The sequence below is a fragment of the Balaenoptera acutorostrata genome, chromosome 5 (assembly GCF_949987535.1).
Source record: "Balaenoptera acutorostrata chromosome 5, mBalAcu1.1, whole genome shotgun sequence".
Lineage (NCBI taxonomy): Eukaryota > Metazoa > Chordata > Mammalia > Artiodactyla > Balaenopteridae > Balaenoptera > Balaenoptera acutorostrata.
This window is the reverse complement of record NC_080068.1, coordinates 140,858,862-140,875,908: the sequence shown is the minus strand read 5'-3', so window position 1 is coordinate 140,875,908 and position 17,047 is coordinate 140,858,862. Positions and strand designations below refer to the sequence as shown.

General features: G+C 56.8%; 1 protein-coding gene across 15 annotated transcripts in view; it reads left to right on the top strand.

Moving 5' to 3' along the window:
* Nucleotides 1-17,047, top strand: part of ABLIM2 (actin binding LIM protein family member 2) — a 151,012-nt gene that overhangs the window by 65,787 nt on the left and 68,178 nt on the right. For all 15 annotated transcript variants that reach the window (XR_009008365.1, XR_009008375.1, XR_009008372.1 and 12 more), the window contains exons 6-7: nucleotides 2,620-2,713; nucleotides 13,683-13,770. Coding sequence is in view for 2 of the 15 variants with exons in the window: in XM_007172317.2 (XP_007172379.2) it covers nucleotides 2,620-2,713; nucleotides 13,683-13,770 (182 nt within the window). In the remaining 13 variants the exon portion in view is untranslated. The remainder of the gene's footprint in view (nucleotides 1-2,619; nucleotides 2,714-13,682; nucleotides 13,771-17,047) is intronic.

Genomic DNA, 17,047 nt, shown 5'->3' with positions numbered 1-17,047 from the left:
CTCAGGTGTCACGGGTGTGACAGCACAGCCCTGTCTTCTGCTGCAGGGCCATCGGGCAGCTCCTGCTGGCCGACACAGGGTCCCTGATGTGTGCTCAGGATGCAGCGATGGCTGGTTTGGGGTGCGGGGGGAGCACTGTTATCCAGAGGCCATGGGGAGCGAGCTTCTGGGGATCGGGCCCTGAGCAGGGGCAGCTGGTCTGCCAGGAGTGGAGGTGCATTCTAATCCCTGGAGATCAGGAAACTGAGTCAGGTGAGCCCCCCAGACAGCACAGGGGAGGGAAGGGTTACAGGCTGAGCTCAAAGGAGCACCTTCTCTGAGTGCAGAGCGGCTCCCTCCTGCCAGGAAGGGGCTTTTTTGGCAACTTCTATCACAGACTGTGCTAGTTCTTGATGCCCTGAGGGAATAGAACCATCACAGGCATTGACTGGGGTAAAAAACTGCTGCAATAAAACTTCAGAGAATAAAACACACACACATACATGCATGCACACACGTGTGCACGCGAGAGTGGGTGTACACTGGGGGAATCCGAATCGGGCCGCTGCATGTGCCAGTGTCAATTTCCTGGTGGACCTTGTACTCTAATTCTGTAAGATGGGATCCTTGGGGAAACCTGGGGAAGGCCATCCTGGTTTCTCTGTCCCGTTTCTTACAACTGTGTTTGGATCCACAATTATCTCAAAATCAAACATTGCCGGTGAGAGTCCCCACACCAAGATGAGCCTCTGTCCAGGCTGGGGGGGTTTCTGGCCACTTGGGCCAGGACCTGTTGCCTCTCATAGTAAAGGGAAGGGGTGAGTGACAGGCCAAGGCAGCCTTGGGGACAGAGCACTTAAAATAAAACAGAATGATGCCCAGCCCCCAGAGCGCTGCAGCCCCTCTCACCCACACAGCGTGTATGTTACTTAGCAGCCTCCGGAACAGCCCCGGGATTGATGATGAGGGCGCGGTGGTGTTGCCATGGAGACGTTAATCTTTGAACCTCCTGGATTTGCTGCATGTGCAGCCTTTTGTGGGGAGAGGTCAGGGCCCTGAGGTCAGGGCATTTGAAGGTGGACCCTAAGGGCCCAATATACACGTCCCCTCCCCTGTGGAAGGAAGGGCTGCTTCGTTTCTGAGGCTGCAGAGAAACACCGGGACCTCACCCCTCCTGCCGGCATCTGTGTGACCCAGACAAGGTCCCGAGCTTGGAGGAAAAGAGGGCGCCACTAGCTGCAGTCTCCCAACAGCTTGAGAAATCTCACCTTCTGTTAGCAGCTGAGCAAAAATCAAAACCAAACTGGGGCTAACACGGCAACTTCAGCAGTGCGGGGCGGGGGGAAGATGCACCAGAGTAACCCCCCCGGCCCTGCACCCGCCGTGCCAGTTGCCTCCACATCCAAGTCCCATTGGGCTGGACCTGGGGCCAGGGGGACAGCCCCGGTTGGCGATGACAGTGACAATGGCCTCAGCCACCGAGTGCCAGGCGCCGGCCATACCTTGTCTTACTTAGACCTTGCTCTTACCAGTCGCACTTTACAGCCAGGAAGCTGAGGCCCAGACAGGTTAAGTGACAGCTGGGACTGGGCGTTTGAGTGCAAGGCTGTTCACTCACCGCTGCCCAGCAGGGGGCGCTGGCACCACCTCCGACATCGTCACTGCCCCTCGTCCCGTGGTGCTGACCGCGTGATGATAATTAATGAGCTCCGGCTGCAGGCCAGGTGCTGTCCAGGCCTTGTGCCTGCGTTGTCTTCCGTCCACCACCTGCAAACCAGCGGTCTCCTTACAGTCCAGTGAAGGGGGCTCAGCGTTTGAGCAGCCCGCCCACGGCTGCCCAGATATTCAGGAGCAGCGCCCACGAGGGTGTCCCGCTCGTCCCAATTTCCCAAAGCCACGAGCCACGCGCGTGGTGCGTAGTAAGCCCGCCATCGCTGTGCGCGGGGAGCGTGGACGCATCGCCGCCGTGTGGTCCTCCCGCTCCTTCCTGCGCAGCCTGATGCCCCTCGCCCCTCGGGTTTCGAGAGCAGGAAGCTCCCAGCCACGCCCAGGAGGGTGAGGGTCGGTCCCAAGGCACACCTGCCACTTGGCATCTTGTCACCCTCAGACCTGGTCTCCAATGTGGGCGGCTTGGTCACACCCCCTTGTCGGCTCACGTTTTTCTCCAGCGCCCCAGACCCCTTTGAGAAGGAGCAGGAAGCCACCCGATGGGTAAATAGACTATTTCCCACCCCGGATGTTAAACATCGGACAGAATGAACTGGAAGGAAGAGCCACGTCTGCGGAAACGTCTTTTATTTCCCAGACGCAGCTTTGATTCCTTGGGCTCAGCCTTTGGAGCCCTCCACCAGCCCTCGCTCGCCCCCTGGGCAGGCGGCCCCACCTCTTACACCTCAGTCTGTCCATCTGTGAAATGGGACGATCTTTGTGGTATTTCTCGCGGGGCTGCCCTGATGACCGAGGGGCCGTGCTGGTGCCCGTAAGTGCCCCATACACGCTGTTCAAGGGCTGTGCTGTTATCCAGAGTAGGAGGAAGTGGGCGTTTGCCCCTTGGCCATGGCCGGTCTCATTGGCGAGGACTCTGAGGGCTGGAGGGTCCTGGGGGTGCCCCCGCCGTCCTGACTGCCGGCTCTGTTGCAGGGACGGGCTGCCCTACTGTGAGGCCGACTATCACACCAAGTTCGGGATCCGCTGCGATGGTTGTGAGAAGTACATCACGGGGCACGTGCTGGAGGTAAGGAGGCCAGCCTGGAGGCCGTGAGCGCGACCCTCGCCCGCTCTAAGTCCTTCCCTGGGCGCTGGGGCCTGCCCGCCCCCTAGGGGTTAACAGAGAGGATAAGAAGGTGCCTCTCGTGGCGTCTGCGGCGTATGTTTGTGCAGGAACCCGCGCCCCTGAGCCTTTGCCTCCCAGCTCTGCCAGAGGGCACCTTCCAGGGTCTGCCCAGTGAGCGCCACCTCCTCCAGGAGTATTTCCCCGCAACACTCTCTCACCTGTGCCCTTTACACGTTGACAGAGAGGTGGGAAGAACTTGCGATCCCGGTTCAGCCCTTTGGCATCTAGATGGGAAATCTGAGGCTTGGCGGGTTGAAAAGGGAGCCTGGGAGGCAGGGCTGGGTCCACAGAGGCGGCCAGGTCACCCAGCGATTTCAGGTTGGGGCGTTTCTGGGGTGCTGACAGGTGCGTTTCTTGGTCTGGGCGGTAGTTACATGGGTGTGTCCCTTTGTGAAAATAACACGTGTTATGCACTTTACTACATTTGTTCAGTAAGATCAATCCCATGGGGTGAACAGGACCAAACCCACCCACCTGATGCTCTGGCCCAGCCTGCCCCTCCACCCCACTCTGCAGCCCCTCCTGGGCTCTGCGCTGGGGCAGGTGGATGGGCCATCCCTCGGCGAGCATATGGTCTGTTGGGGAGGGCAAAGGTAACCAGAGGACCTGGGGGATGGCGAGGGGGCAGAGCACTGGGAGGGGAGGGGCCCTGACCCAGCCTAGGGGCCTGGGAGCCTTTTCCGAGGAGGTCACAGAAGCAGCCTCTGGGGGTGGGAAGAGAGGTTGGGGTCTGAGGCTGCAGGGCCCAGGCCACCCTCCCAGACAAGGGCTTCTGAACCCTGGAAAGCCTGGGTCGGATTTGCATACTAGAGAGCTCCCTCAGGCTGCCGCTGAGGCTGGACTTGAGGCCAGAGGCCGGGAGGCCAGCCAGGAAGGGCTGGGCACTCCCGCATCCCCAAGGACTCCTGCCCTGCCCGCCCCACAGCTAGAGCCCAGCCATAGCAGGGCTCAGAATGCCTTGGTGAATTGCACATTGAGCCCTGAGCTGCTTTTCTTGAAATTACACTTGACATCAGAGCTGCAGGGAGAGAGTTGCCCCAGGGCCTCAGCTCCAGGTAGCGGGGAGGGGAAGGGGGTGGCCACACCCACCCAGAGGGCAGTGAGGCCCTCCCCACCATCTCCCCATTTCCCAGATGCCACAGCGGGAATGGTCCCAGGCTCTGTGCAGGGCTGTGCCCTTCTCTGCCCAGAGGCCCCTGCGGGGGGGGCTGTGATTACACCCTCATTGACTGTAGAGAGTTTGCAAAGCACAAACAAGGGGGGAAGTCACTGACATGCGATCATATTTAGCTGAACTTTTTGGCTGGATTCCTTCCAGTTTTTTCTCCCTCCACGTGTCAGAGTTGGCATCAAACCACTTATACATTATATCCTGATTTTTTTCAACTCCCACGTCCTATTTAATAGATTCCTATGTTTTTGTTTTGTGTTTTATGGGTCTTTTTGTAAACAGCTTTATTGGAACATAGTTCACATACCACGCAATTCACCCGTGTAAAGTGTGCGATTCGGTGGTTTTTAGTATCTTCACGGAGCTGTTCACCCATCCCCACAGTCCATTTTAGGACCTTCTCATCACCTCAGGAAGAAGCCTGTACCCCTTAGCTATTCCTCCCCTACACCCTGAGCCCATGGCAGCCACCAATCTACTTTGGTCTCTGTAGAGTTCCCTGTTCTGGACACGTCATATAAATGGAATCATCCACTATGTGGTCCTCTGTGATTGACACCTGTCTCACAAGATAACATTTCCAGGTGCATCGTACATGAGAGTGTTTCAGTGTTGCATCATATTTCATTGTAGGAGTAGACCAGAATGTTTTAGGCTGATCATTCATTGTTGGACATAGCACCGTTTTCCCCTTTTTGCTACGATAAATAACACTGAGATGAACATCTTTTTTTTATTGCATTTCTAGTTTTCCTTAAGATTAATTCACAGAAGTGTAGAAACTGAGCCAACAACCATGAACTTTGTAAGGGTTCTTGACACTTACAAATTGCTTTCCAGAAAGTTTATTCTGATTTACATGCTTATCAACAGAACATGATCTTTCCCATCTCCCACCCTGGGTGTAATCTTTATGAAATCCTATGTCAAGTTGATAGGGGAGAACATGGGGTCTCGCTGTTGTTTTCTTCCCTCCCACCCCTAGTGGTGCCGGCTCTTCTTTGTCATTTTTAGCCAATCAGAGTTCTTGCATTTCAGTTATCTTCCGTCAGCATTGCCTGTTTATACACTGGGGGCTTCATGTTTTTCTGACGGAGTTGGGCGGGCGGTCACATAATGAGACTATTGACATCTCGTCTGCTGAACATCTTGTATGTTTTTCTTGGGTGGTGATCACGCCTCATGTTTGTACCCCCATCCTCCGAACGTGCACGGAGGATGCGTCCTCCCCCTGTACCCCACGGTGACATCTCACCTGGCCCTCCCGTCTCTCCGGGGCTCTCTCCTCACCCAGACCCTGCTGCAGACCCTGCTCTGGGGGAGTCTGGGTACCCGCCACCTCCGGCAGCAGCACTGAGGCTTCTGGAGGATTCCCCCGGCCAGGGCCCCACCTGCCACAGTGCCTGGCAGTTCAAGCCTGTTTCTTTCTGTTCCTCCAAAAGACTCTTCCAGACTTTCCTCGCTCTCCTGGGCTGCTCCCCTCCCACCCCAGCCAGCCAGCCACAATGACCTTGTCTAAGATTTAACAGAGAGAGGGTCAGACGTCACTCAGGGCTGTCTGCGAAGCTTCTACCCCACCCCCCTCCTGCCCTCCCTGACGGAGGCTCTGCCTCTCCTCCCAGCCACAGCCGCCAACCCTGTGCTCGGGTCCGAACCCCGCCCGCCTCCTCTGGAGCCTTACCCTGCCATCTCCTTTCCTCCCTGGGGGCCACAAGGCACCCTCCTGGTGGCTGGTTGAAACAGCTCAAGTCGCCCTCATTTGAAAAGACTAGAAACCTGTCACCCTCACCTGTCCAGGTCCACCAGCCGCTGCACCGTCTCTTCCAGCAGCTCCCCAGAGCACCGGCCCCCCAGCCCCGCCATGCCGGCCCCCTCCCGCCCTCCTTGGTGCCCTCACTCTGTGGGCTCGTGTCTGTGTGTCTGGGACAGCGTGTGCCGGGCTATCGGCCACACGCAGGGCCGAGCCCACTTGAACCCAGGAGGCCCAGCCGGGCTCCCGGTGCCTGTTCTTCGCCCGACCGCCTGGCCTCTCCCTGCGTAGATGTTGGTTTGTGCTCTGTTTCATGCCGCGCTGTGATACCTGATGGCCTAAGCGGGGAGCCTCTTAGGCTCTGTGGGCCGAGCAGTTGCCGCTACAGGTGTGCAGCGGGAGCCTGGCCCGCTTCCGGCACCCTTTGGGGTGGGCGGGACACACCAGACCCAGCCCCGGCGGCCCGCCCTGCCTCTCCGGGTCCTGATCCTGAGCCAGCACTGTGCCTGCCGAGGCCGGTCCATAGACGTCAGCAGAACCTCCTTGGGGATCCGGCGGGTCGTGTCTGCGGAGCGTCCCCCAGCTCAGCGCCGGCCACGAGGTGGCTGATGGGGGGTGGAGGCTGCACTACCGTCGCTGGGCCGTCAGCGGGCCTCCCCCTGGTGGATCGGGCGGGGAGGGCAGGGGTGACCCCGTCCGCAGTGTTAGCGTCCCTGGTCCTTAATGGGCCGAGTACGGACTCGGGGCGTGTGGGGCCTGTGGATGGGGCCCCTCTGGCGCACTCGGGTTTATCCTCAGGAAGGGACCGCCTGACTTGTGAGGAGCAGGAGAGGAACAGGCCTGGGGTGGAGGATAGAGAGACTCCCGGGGAAGATGAACGCTTCTGCCTTCGCCCCTGCGGGCGGGCTCCGCGGTGTGTGGCAGTTGAGTCAGCGGGCACCCTCCCCAGCGAGGCGGCGGCAGCTGCGGGCGGGCGGGCGGGGACGAGCCGGCTCCACAGAAGGGAGCAGCCGCCGTACTGGCACCCAGCTGGGCGTGCAGCGGGCTCCTGAGGGGCGGCAGGTGGCAGGGGGCAGGACCGGGAAAAGAAAGAGAAGGATCCCGACCGCTGGCTGGAGGGTGAGGGCATCTCTGTGCCCCCCTCCTCACGGTCACACTGTCTGTTCCCGCCAGCGCGTCCCGGGAGCGGGGCTGGCCAGGGGCCGAGGGGCCGACTGCTCGGACCGGGCTCTGGTGCCGGGACCCCGTGCAGGTAGGAAGCTCCCTGGGCTGATGGGGAGGCCACACTGGCTGCAGGTGGGTGGGATTGCAGGGAGCGGGGCAGATCAGCCAGGTGCAAGACCCCCAAGGCTCCTGCCACCCGACCCCGATTTGCCTCCTAAGGTGCTTTCCTCTCTGGAGCCTGAGTAGGAGAGCAGCCCGGGCCCCTTCCCCGCCCCCTGCACGAGCCCTCAATCTGTGCCGCGTCTGCGTGCGCCGGGCCCGGTGCCACCTTATGCTGGGCGCCCGCCCGTGAAATGTGCATTTGGTGGTAGTGCAGGTCCCCCCACTCCCTCTGTCACTGTAAATATTTAGCATCCTCTACTGCATGTTTTCCTGCATCCTGCGTGTCTGGGGTGTCTGTCCTGAGGAACCTGCTCCGTGCCGGGTCTGGGTGTGGGAGCGTCCTGGGTCCGGCGGGGACCTGGGAGGGGCTGACACAAGCCCCCTCCGCATTGCGGGGTTGGCTGGCCGGCCGGGCGGGGTGGGGGGGCCAGGGCGAGGAGCAGAGGTTGGGGGCTGGGAGCAGCCCTGCTGCAGTGCTGGCTCCTGGGGATGGAGTCGCTCCACAGAGAGAGCTGCAAGGTGGCTGTGAATTGCCAGGGGACGGTGGTCTAAGCACATCAACCGGACCAGAGCTGGATGAGCGTAGGGGGAGTTGAGTGAGAGGGAGTCCCTGGCCGAGTGCCCGCCATCACCTTGCTCTCTACTGGTTCTCACAGTATTAGCAGGAACAGGTGGGTGGGGGCGGGGAATGGGGTGCGTCTTGCTCAGCCCCATCCTCCTTAACCCTGGCGGGCCGCTGTCTGAGCCCCACCTGCCTCCTGCAGCCTGGCTGTCTCCATGGTAACGAGAAGCCCAGGGTCCTCCTGGGACCACTAATTAATCCCTTCCTCCCTTTATTCCTTCCTCTGTGCTTCCATCCCTCCCTCCCTCCTTCTTCCCTTCCTTCCGCTCCTCCATCCAGCACCCACCCTTCTGAAGGCTCACTGTGTCCCACCCTGGCCTGGGGACTGAGTTTCCGGTGAGGACGGTGGCAGGGGTCCCCCGGCCTGACCTGGCGGAGCCCTGGAGGGAGGGGGGCGGCCAGCTGAAAGTTTCTCCACTTCAAATGGACCCTCTCCGGCGACTCCAGACGCTGGTGTGTTTATTTCTTCCTCTTTTCTCCTTGGCACTTCCTTTTCTCCCTCCTAAGCCGGCAGGACTTTTGTCACTGGGAGGAAACAAACCCTGAGTTCCGAACAGATAAAGGCGTTTCCTAAGGACAGAGGTGAAGTCAACTTCCCAAGACCCCAGCTTCTCTCTCTTTTTAAAACTTAATGAATGTGTTTATTTTAAAAACACTCAAAGGGAATACCTGTTTATCATAAAAGAAAAATCATCCATGATGAATGTCATCACCCAGAAAAACTACCATGAGCATTTAGATTTCATCCTTTTAGATTGTGTGCACACACACAGATACACACACACACACAAAGACACAGAGATACACATAGACATACACACAGACACAGAGATACTCACAGACTTATACACAGACACACACAGAGGCACAGAGATACACATGGACACACGCACATACAGACACACAGATACACACACATAGAGACACACACAGGGACACAAAAATACACACACGCATACATACACAGACTCACACACAGACACACACAGGGACACAAAAATACACAGGCACATACACAGACTCACACACACACACGTAGAGACACACACGGACACACGCCGACTTGCCTTCAGCCTGACGCCACGTCCCCGCTCAGCGCCCAGCAAGGATCAGTGTCTCCAGCCCTTGTCCTTAACCATCGGTCCATCAGCGCGTTCCCAGGCATCTGGGTTGAGGAAGCCCGGCAAGGGTGCCAGGCCGACGTCCTTACTGCAGGACTTCTCAGAGCCTTGATAGCTGACGTGCCCGGAGGTGGGGTATGTTACCTCTCTGCCCCCACACTCACTGGTCAGAAGCCCCCTGTCCTCTAGGACCCCGTTATGCATGCCTGGCGGGTACTGTTCTCTCGTTCAGAACATCGTTATGGGACAGCCCCTCTGCGTGCAGCTCTGCTCCAGGACCTGGGACAGCAGAGAACGAGGGGACAAGGCTTAGTCCTGGAGCGGTCACCCCAGTCCTGGAGCTGGAGGAGAGAGAGGAACAGAGCCCAAACAGAGTCAGGGAACCACGCCAGCCTCCATGTGGTCCCCCGAGACCCTGAGTCCGGAACGAGACCCCGAGCCCAGAGCGAGCCTGTCCCAAGGCCTGTGGCGTCAGCAATGGGGAGGGGGCAGGGCTGAGTCAGGGGTTCTGGGGAGGGTCTTTGCTGACATGGCACAGAGCTGGGAGGGTCTGGGGCTGCAGACCCCTCTGTGAGGGCTGCCAGACGCTCCCCCCCCCGCCGACCGCATCCTTCCTGCTAAAGATTTTGATGAGCTTCTCGGTAAATTTCATTTGATGGGTGCGCTCTGGATCCAGTTCCGGTCCTGCACAAAGGAGACTAGAGCTTCAGATTGGGGCATGTGCCAGGAGCAGCCGCTGGGAGCCGGCTGGTCTGGGCTGGGGGATGTGTGCCCTGCCGCGGGGACCCAGGGGAGGGCTCAAAAGCAGGCAGAGGCACAGCCGGCTCTCCAGGGAACGGAGGAGGCCATGGATGGCTTTGGGGAGGGAAAGGGGGTGCCTGCTTCCGATGGGGCAGGGGAGGTCCATCCCTCTGTGCTTCCCACAGCTGGCGGAGGGGGGAGGGGTTGGCTGCTCCTCTCCGCAGGGAGGGGAGGGAGTTTCTGGAGCCCAGAGACACTGCCACCTCTCCACGGTGCCAGCCCGGTCCCTAATGCCCACGGTAGGGCCGCGCTCAGTACCCTCCACTCTGCCTGGGTACCGCTGAGGAACAGAGCTCGCTCTGTGCCCCCGGAGGCTGCGTTCCTAACGAGCCTGGTTCTGTCTGATGAAAGATGACAGCCCCTTGTCAGAAGGCACAAGACACCGTTTTCAAACCACGCACTGCAATATCTCATGGGCTTTTGATACACTTTTAAAATCTGCACCATCTTGAGTCCCACCTGGGTAAGGGGCTGCGCTGCCTGCCGGGCTGGGGGCTGGGCTGACGGCACAGATGACTGAGGCCCTTCTAGGACAGTTGTGGGGAGGAAAGGGCTCTGACGGAGCAGGGGCTGCTGCTGGGTTCCGATCACGTGGAACGCCCCGGCCACCGTGGCCACGGCGAGACAGCGGGAGCAGCAATGGGGATTGATGCGAGGGGCGAGGACACTTTTATTTTTGACTTCATGAGCCTGTCTTAGTCGGCTTGGGCTGCTCTGCTATGAGCTGCGAGGCTGAAACAACAGACGGTTATTTCTCATGGCTCTAGAGGCTGGAAGTCCAAAATCAACGTGCCAGTCCGCTGGGTTCCTGGCTTGGAGAGGGTCACCTTCTCCCTGTGTCCTCCCATGGCAGGGAGCTCTGCTGTCTCATCTTGTAAGGACACTAGTGTCCTTATAAGACATCATGGGGGCCCCATGTGGCTTTTCATGGCTTAATAACCTTCCATTGTGTTTATCACACTCACATTTGGACATTTGGGCTGGTTCCACCTTCTGACTGTTGGGAATAATGCTGCTGTGAAGATCTATGTACGCGTTTTTGTGTGGACCCATGTTTTTATTTTTTTTGTTCTCTTCCTTTTTCTTAAATACCTAGGAGTGGAATTGCTGGGTTGTATGGTAGTTCCGTGTTTAACTTTTGGAGGCACTGACAAAGTGTTTTCCACAGTGGCAACACCATTTTACATCCCCACCACCGACGTGCAAGGGTTCCAATTTCTCCATATCCTCACCAGCACTTGTTATTTTCCATTTCGTTTTGTTTTAATTATAGTCGCCCTCGTGGGTGTGAGGCAGTATCTCATTGTCGTTTGGATTTGCCTTTCCTTAATGACAGTGATGTTGAGTATCTTTGATTTGCTTCTTGGCCATTCCTGTATCTTCTTTGGGAAAAAATGTCAGTTCAAGCCATTTGCCTATTTTTTAACTGGACTGTTTGTCTTTTTGTTGTTGAGCTGTAAGAGCTCTTTATATATTCTGATCCTAAACCCTTATCAGATCTATGATTTGCAAATATTCTCTCCCATTCTATAGTTTGTCTTTTCACTTTCTTGATAACATCCTTTGATGCACAAAAGTTGTTAATTTTTATGAAGTCCAACTTATCTATTGTGTTGTTGCCGCTCACGCTTTCCGTGTCGTATCCGAAAATCCACTGCCGAATCTGGGGTCAGCAAAATATAACCCTGTGTTTTCTTCTGTGGTTTTATACTTTTGTGGGAAAACTCTTTTACTGGCATGTAACACACAGAGGAGTCCATGAATCTCACACACTGGACACACCCAAGCCACCAGCACCCAGACCAAGAAAACACGTGCCCAGCACCCCAAACAGCCCCCTGGGGCCCCCAAGGCAGCCAGCACCCTGACTCTGACCGTATAGATTCATTTGCCTCGCTTTGAACTTCGTAAAAATGGAATCTGCTCTGCGGTGTCTGGTTTCCTTCCTCAGCCTTGCGTCTGTTCTAGGCCTCCAAGTTGATTGCTCAGGGCGTGGCGTTTGGGGGTGCGTGGGCATGGGGTGCACACCACAGAGTCAGGGACCCCCCCCGGCTGGGGACAGAGGCCACAAAGGCCAGACTCCTGGGCGCCAAGCCTGGCTCCACCCCCTCCTGCTGTGTGACCTTGCTCAGCTTCCTCCACCTCTCTGTGCCTGATGGAAACAAAGATAGTCATGAACCTCACAGGTTGTCACAGGATGAAGACCAGTTAGTGTGTGAAAGGGCTTCTTGCCTCTCCCTGTAGAAATAAGCGGTATCCCCGTTGCTGCTATTTTTGGAGACCGGGGGCGTTTGCCAGCTGCTGGGTTGGGGGGTGCTTTCCAGAGGGAAGAGTGTGGACGCTGGGCAGGCCCCTGGCGGTGGCCGCAGGGCTGTTTCTCTGCTCAGCCTTAATTCTCATTGGTCGGGCTGGGGTTTCAAGCCTGTCCCCTTACAGACTGTCCCCACGGCTTTCTCTCTCCACCTGGCTCACGTGTAGACATGCCGTGTAGATGTGCTGTGTAGACACCAGTGTGTGCTTTCTCCCCCAAGTGGCTGTCACAGAACTCCTGCTGTTTGATGTCATGAGGGTGGGTTGTCCCCCCGACCCAGAGTGAAGGGGGTGCCTGCCTGAGGAAGGCGTGAGGACAGGTCAGAGGTCACAATGTTTAAAGTGCGTGAGTCATCAGTTGACAACTGGGACCTGATAACAGGTGGTTTCTGTTAAAGCTACAGCGCTGTTCCAATCCCCTGTTTGTACCTCAAGGACGGAGCTGCTCTGACCGCTCAGCATTTTAAGGCTGAAATGGCAGCTTCACCCTCACTGTGCCTGGGCCCAGTGCCGCAGTGTGACCTGCTCCCCAGATAGATCCCTGAGACTAGGGGTTCCTGCAGTGGCCCCGTGCCAGAACCTGCCCTCGGAGGCTCACTGTCTAGTGGGGAAGAATCACCCGAAATAATTGTCAAACCCTGTGAAAATGGGGCTGTGGGAGCCCAGAGCAGGGAAGCAATCACGGGAAGCTTCCAAGAGGAGGTGGCGTTGGAGATGAGATCGGGAACATTCCAGGTGGTCCCGGGTGGGAGAGTGGGGAGGGCAGTCCAGGTGGAAGGGGCTGCAGGTGCAAAGGCCGGAGGCCGCAGAGCCGGCAGGACTGAGCACTCAGCATTCTCACGCTTCCCCAAAGCATCCCTTTGCCTGGAGACATGGGTGGGCCACGCAGACTGGCACCTCCGGCCCCACGCAGGAAGGGAGTCTGTTCTGGATTCTTCCTCCCTGATACTCAGGGGTCCCCCTCGGGCCTGGTTTGCACCGAAGGCACCAGTGGGGAAGGGGAAGGAAAGCGAGGTGCTTGTAATGAATTTGCACCCCGTTACTTACTGATTCAGCAGAGCATTACTAATTCAGTTTCAGAGAGTGGTGATTAACCTTCACATCTCAGGAAAGAGTGAGGGGGGGTTACATCCACATTTAGCAGCATGCTGCAGCTATCCCCAACCCAGGTGAAGGAATAGTCACTGTACAGTCATGCTGAAGACAGTATTTTGGGGTGATTTTTTTGGTACCGTGTAGAAATAAGCCAAACTTGCCAATGTCCTTTGTTTTGGTTATTTCGGTATTAATATTTTAATCGAATTGAATGGATTTCAAGAATGATAAAAACAGCAAAACGCTCATTGAGAAAATTGAGCGATACAGAGAGACAAAAAGAAAATGATCTATCACTTTCACCCCACCTGTCCTGTCCCTCCATCTGGGGAAATAACGCTAGATCCTCCCTCCCCGCCCCACCAAGACACAGAGATGCACGGGACCTGGCCCCCCTCTGCCTCGTGGGTGGGGCAGACCCATCCACCGCTGAGCCGGGAGGAGTGGGCGACACAGGCGCTCTCCTGGAGGCCGGTCTCTGCTCCCAGGCGTGGCCCCAGCGGGCAGGGGCCACATTCACACACCCTGGACGGCCTGGGGCACCACCGGTCCCGTCCCATCCCCCTGGGTGTGGGCTCTCCACCACACAGCCCGCCTTCCAGCCTCACCTGAGCACCTGCGTGGGGACACGCCGTGCCCTGAGTAGAAACGCCCGTGCTTTGTGCTTTTTCCAGGCCGGGGAGAAGCACTACCACCCTCTGTGTGCGCTATGTGTCGGGTGCGGCCGGATGTTCGCGGAAGGCGAGGAGATGTATCTGCAAGGTAAGAAGAAGACCGGTGCTGCTCGGGACCCGAGGGCACCAAACAGGCGGCTCCCGGGCCCACGCCCTGTGCTGGGTGTGCCCTGGCGGGTCGGCGAGCTTTCCCGCTAGTTAGGGAACCCCGCCCCCCAGCAGGGATGGGGGTCCAGGGCCCAGCGGGCTCTCCCCGCGGAGCACCCGCTGGCGGCGGCAGAGTGACAGCCTGCCTGGTTCTGCATCGTCCATCCACATGATGTCCGTGAACCTGAGATGGACGAGATAAGAAAAAGGCCAAGTTCAAGAGTAGGATCCAGGAGTGTTGGAAATTGGTGTCCCAGTAGCCAAACGTAAATGGATGTGGTCTGTGTGTCTGTGGTCGCTTCAAGCCTGTCCCAGAAGCCCCTCAGCCTGGGGTCCATGTCTCAGGGCTTCCCCCGCACTACCCTCCCTTGATTGATGAATGAGTGTGGAGACCACGGGCCGCTCCTGAGGCTTTTTTCCTGGTCAAGGGAGTCGCCAAAGTGTCGGTAAAGAGAGTTCTGGAGAAAAAACACAGCCAACCTTCTAACCCATTTAATGGGAAATCCCCAGCCCATTCACCATTAAAATAATAATAATAACAATAGAATAAAGGCGAGGCGTTCTTCGGCCACCAGACCTGGAGAAGCAGCAGGTGACAGCCAGTTGTCCCCTCCCTCCTTCTGCAGTGACCCTGTTCAGCTCATTGCTGCTTGTTCAAAAAATTACACCAACACTCAGACCGGAGCACCCAGCTCCCAGCTATTTCTCTACATGTTTATTAACCGCGGTGCTAGCAATTCTCCTTCGAGCTGCACTTAGTTTTATCACCTTGAAGACCCACCCCATCCCTGTGGCTTATTCATTCCCAAGCCTTGATAAAGAAAGATTATTTGGACACTTGTCAAAACGGTAGGAAGACGGTATTCAGGACATGGCAGAAGGGCAGGGGGATCAGGCCAACTCCGAATTCGACAAGGACGGGGGATTTATAGCCAAGGAGGGGGTGGGGATTAGGGGGGACGGGTGGATGGAAAATCACCAAGAGGAAAGGCCGAGAAGGATTCCTGCTGAAGACAGGCCAGCAGCCTAGACGCAAGGTCAAAGGTGGGGCTGAGGCTCAGCAGGATCCTTGCTGAAACTGGGCTCGCAGGTAGAAGACCTTCCCCGAGGGGCCTGGGCGGGATGGGTTAGATGCTGAGACCCCCTGTCTCTGTAGTCACATTGTCTTTTCAAGGACGTCTGTGTCTCCGTGACCCCGGAGGCAAGCTGAGTAGGGCCAGACGGGCCATTGGATGACCTCACCCAGCATCCTTCTGGGGCCGTGTGTCACACAGGCCTCCCTTTCTGAGACTGAACCTCGTGGGGTGACGTCAGCCAGGACTGCCTGGTCCCCAGTGTCCCCTCTTGTTCTTCAGTCTTGAGAGCTTATGAAAAGGGTCCTTTACGCCTCTCCCAGCCGTGCTGGTATGTCTGGGTGGGGAGGGGTCACCCTGCCCGAGGCACCCACGCCCACCATAAGTGGCACCTTCAGGACGTACTGACGCCTAGCACAGTGGCATCGAGCCGGCAGCTTGGGGACACGCGCTGGCCATCAAGGGGACCCAGTCTCAGAACAAAGATGCTCTTCATGGCTCTGGGCTCCCTGTTTCTAATGCGGGACCTGCCCTGACTTTCTGTGGGATGTCGCAGCCCATCCCGTCCCCTCCCAGCCTCTTTCCCAGTCTGTGCCGGAAGGATTCAGACCCCGTCGGTGATTTTCACGCCCCACTCCACGGAGCACCAGAGTCCCACGGTGAGGGGCCCCTTTGGGGCTCTGGCCGTGCCCTGCACAGACACCCTGAGACCCTCTGCCTGGTCCACCTGGATGCTGGGGCTCTAGGAGGGCGTATTTGACGGGTGAATCCCATGCAGTAAAAGCTCCAAGGAGCAGAGGTCCCGGTGAGCCCTTTGGCCTCCGAGGGACATGAGGTGCCCCCCGCCAAATACCAGCACTGCCACCCAGCCCTGGATGCACCTTCCTGTCTGCAGACTCAGCGAGCGTAGGCGGGGGAGTCTGACTCTCACTAAATATCAGGGAGACCCAGATTAAAATAGCGCGTTGATGTTATTCTTCCCGCTGGGTTGACAAGGGTTAAAAGGAAACACACATCCCCACGCTGTGGGGATTGGAGGAAACGGGCGTCTTACCTGGCTCGTGGGCGAAAACTGGGAAATTGCCAAAATGCCTCAAGAGCCTTAAAAATGCCCACACCCTTTGAGCCAAGACCCCACTTTTAGGAAGCCCTCAAGTAAATCAGAGAGATGGAGTGGAGCTCGTGTACCATGGACTCCCCGCAACTTTTTTTTTAAATATAAATTTACTTATTTATTTGGCTGCGTTGTGTCTTCGTTGCTGTGCACGGGGATTTTTTTTTTAATGTATTTATTCTTGGCTGCGTTGTGTCTTCATTGCTGCATGTGGGCTTTCTCTAGTTGCGGCGAGCGGGGGCTACTCTTCGTTGTGGTGCGCGGGCTTCTCATTGCGGTGGCTTCTCTTGTTGTGGAGCACAGGCTCTAGGCACGCGGGCTTCAGTAGTTGTGGCACGTGGGCTCAGTAGTTGTGGCCCGCGGGCTCTAGAACACAGGCTCAGTAGTTGTGGCGCGTGGGCTTAGTTGCTCCGCGGCATGTGGGAATCTTCCTGGACCAGGGCTCGAACCCGTGTCCCCTGCATTGGCGGGCGGATTCTTAACCGCTGCGCCACCAGGGAAGTCCCTCCCTGCAACTTTATTTAGAAATAAAACATTGAAACTAACAGGCAAGGAGCAGATAGAGTCATTCTCATCAATCCGTACGATGCAATATTATGCAGCCCTTAAAGTTACAGTTTTGATATTTAATTACGTGGAGAAATACTAAGACACTTTTAAGCAAAAATCGCAGGATACAAAACTGTGTACCTACGTTGTATTTAATATGTATGTGTACACTGGAAGACAGCCCGACCCAAAGCAGGTAGGAGGTTACAGATGATTTTAATTTTCCTATATATTCTTTTTTAGGCTTGTTTAAATTTTAATTAATAAAACAGCTATTACCTTTGTAATCATAAACAATGTTTTAAAAAAAGAAAAGCTTACGCACAAACCAACCAAGACCCGGTCTCTCTGGGAGCTCCGAGTTGGTGCAGATATTTTTCCAGGGAGGAGCAGAAATAAGTTCCCTTCCCCGGTGTTAACTCACGTGACCTGGAGGCTTTGCAGGCAGAAATGGGGTGTAGCTCCTTCCTGCCACCACACTT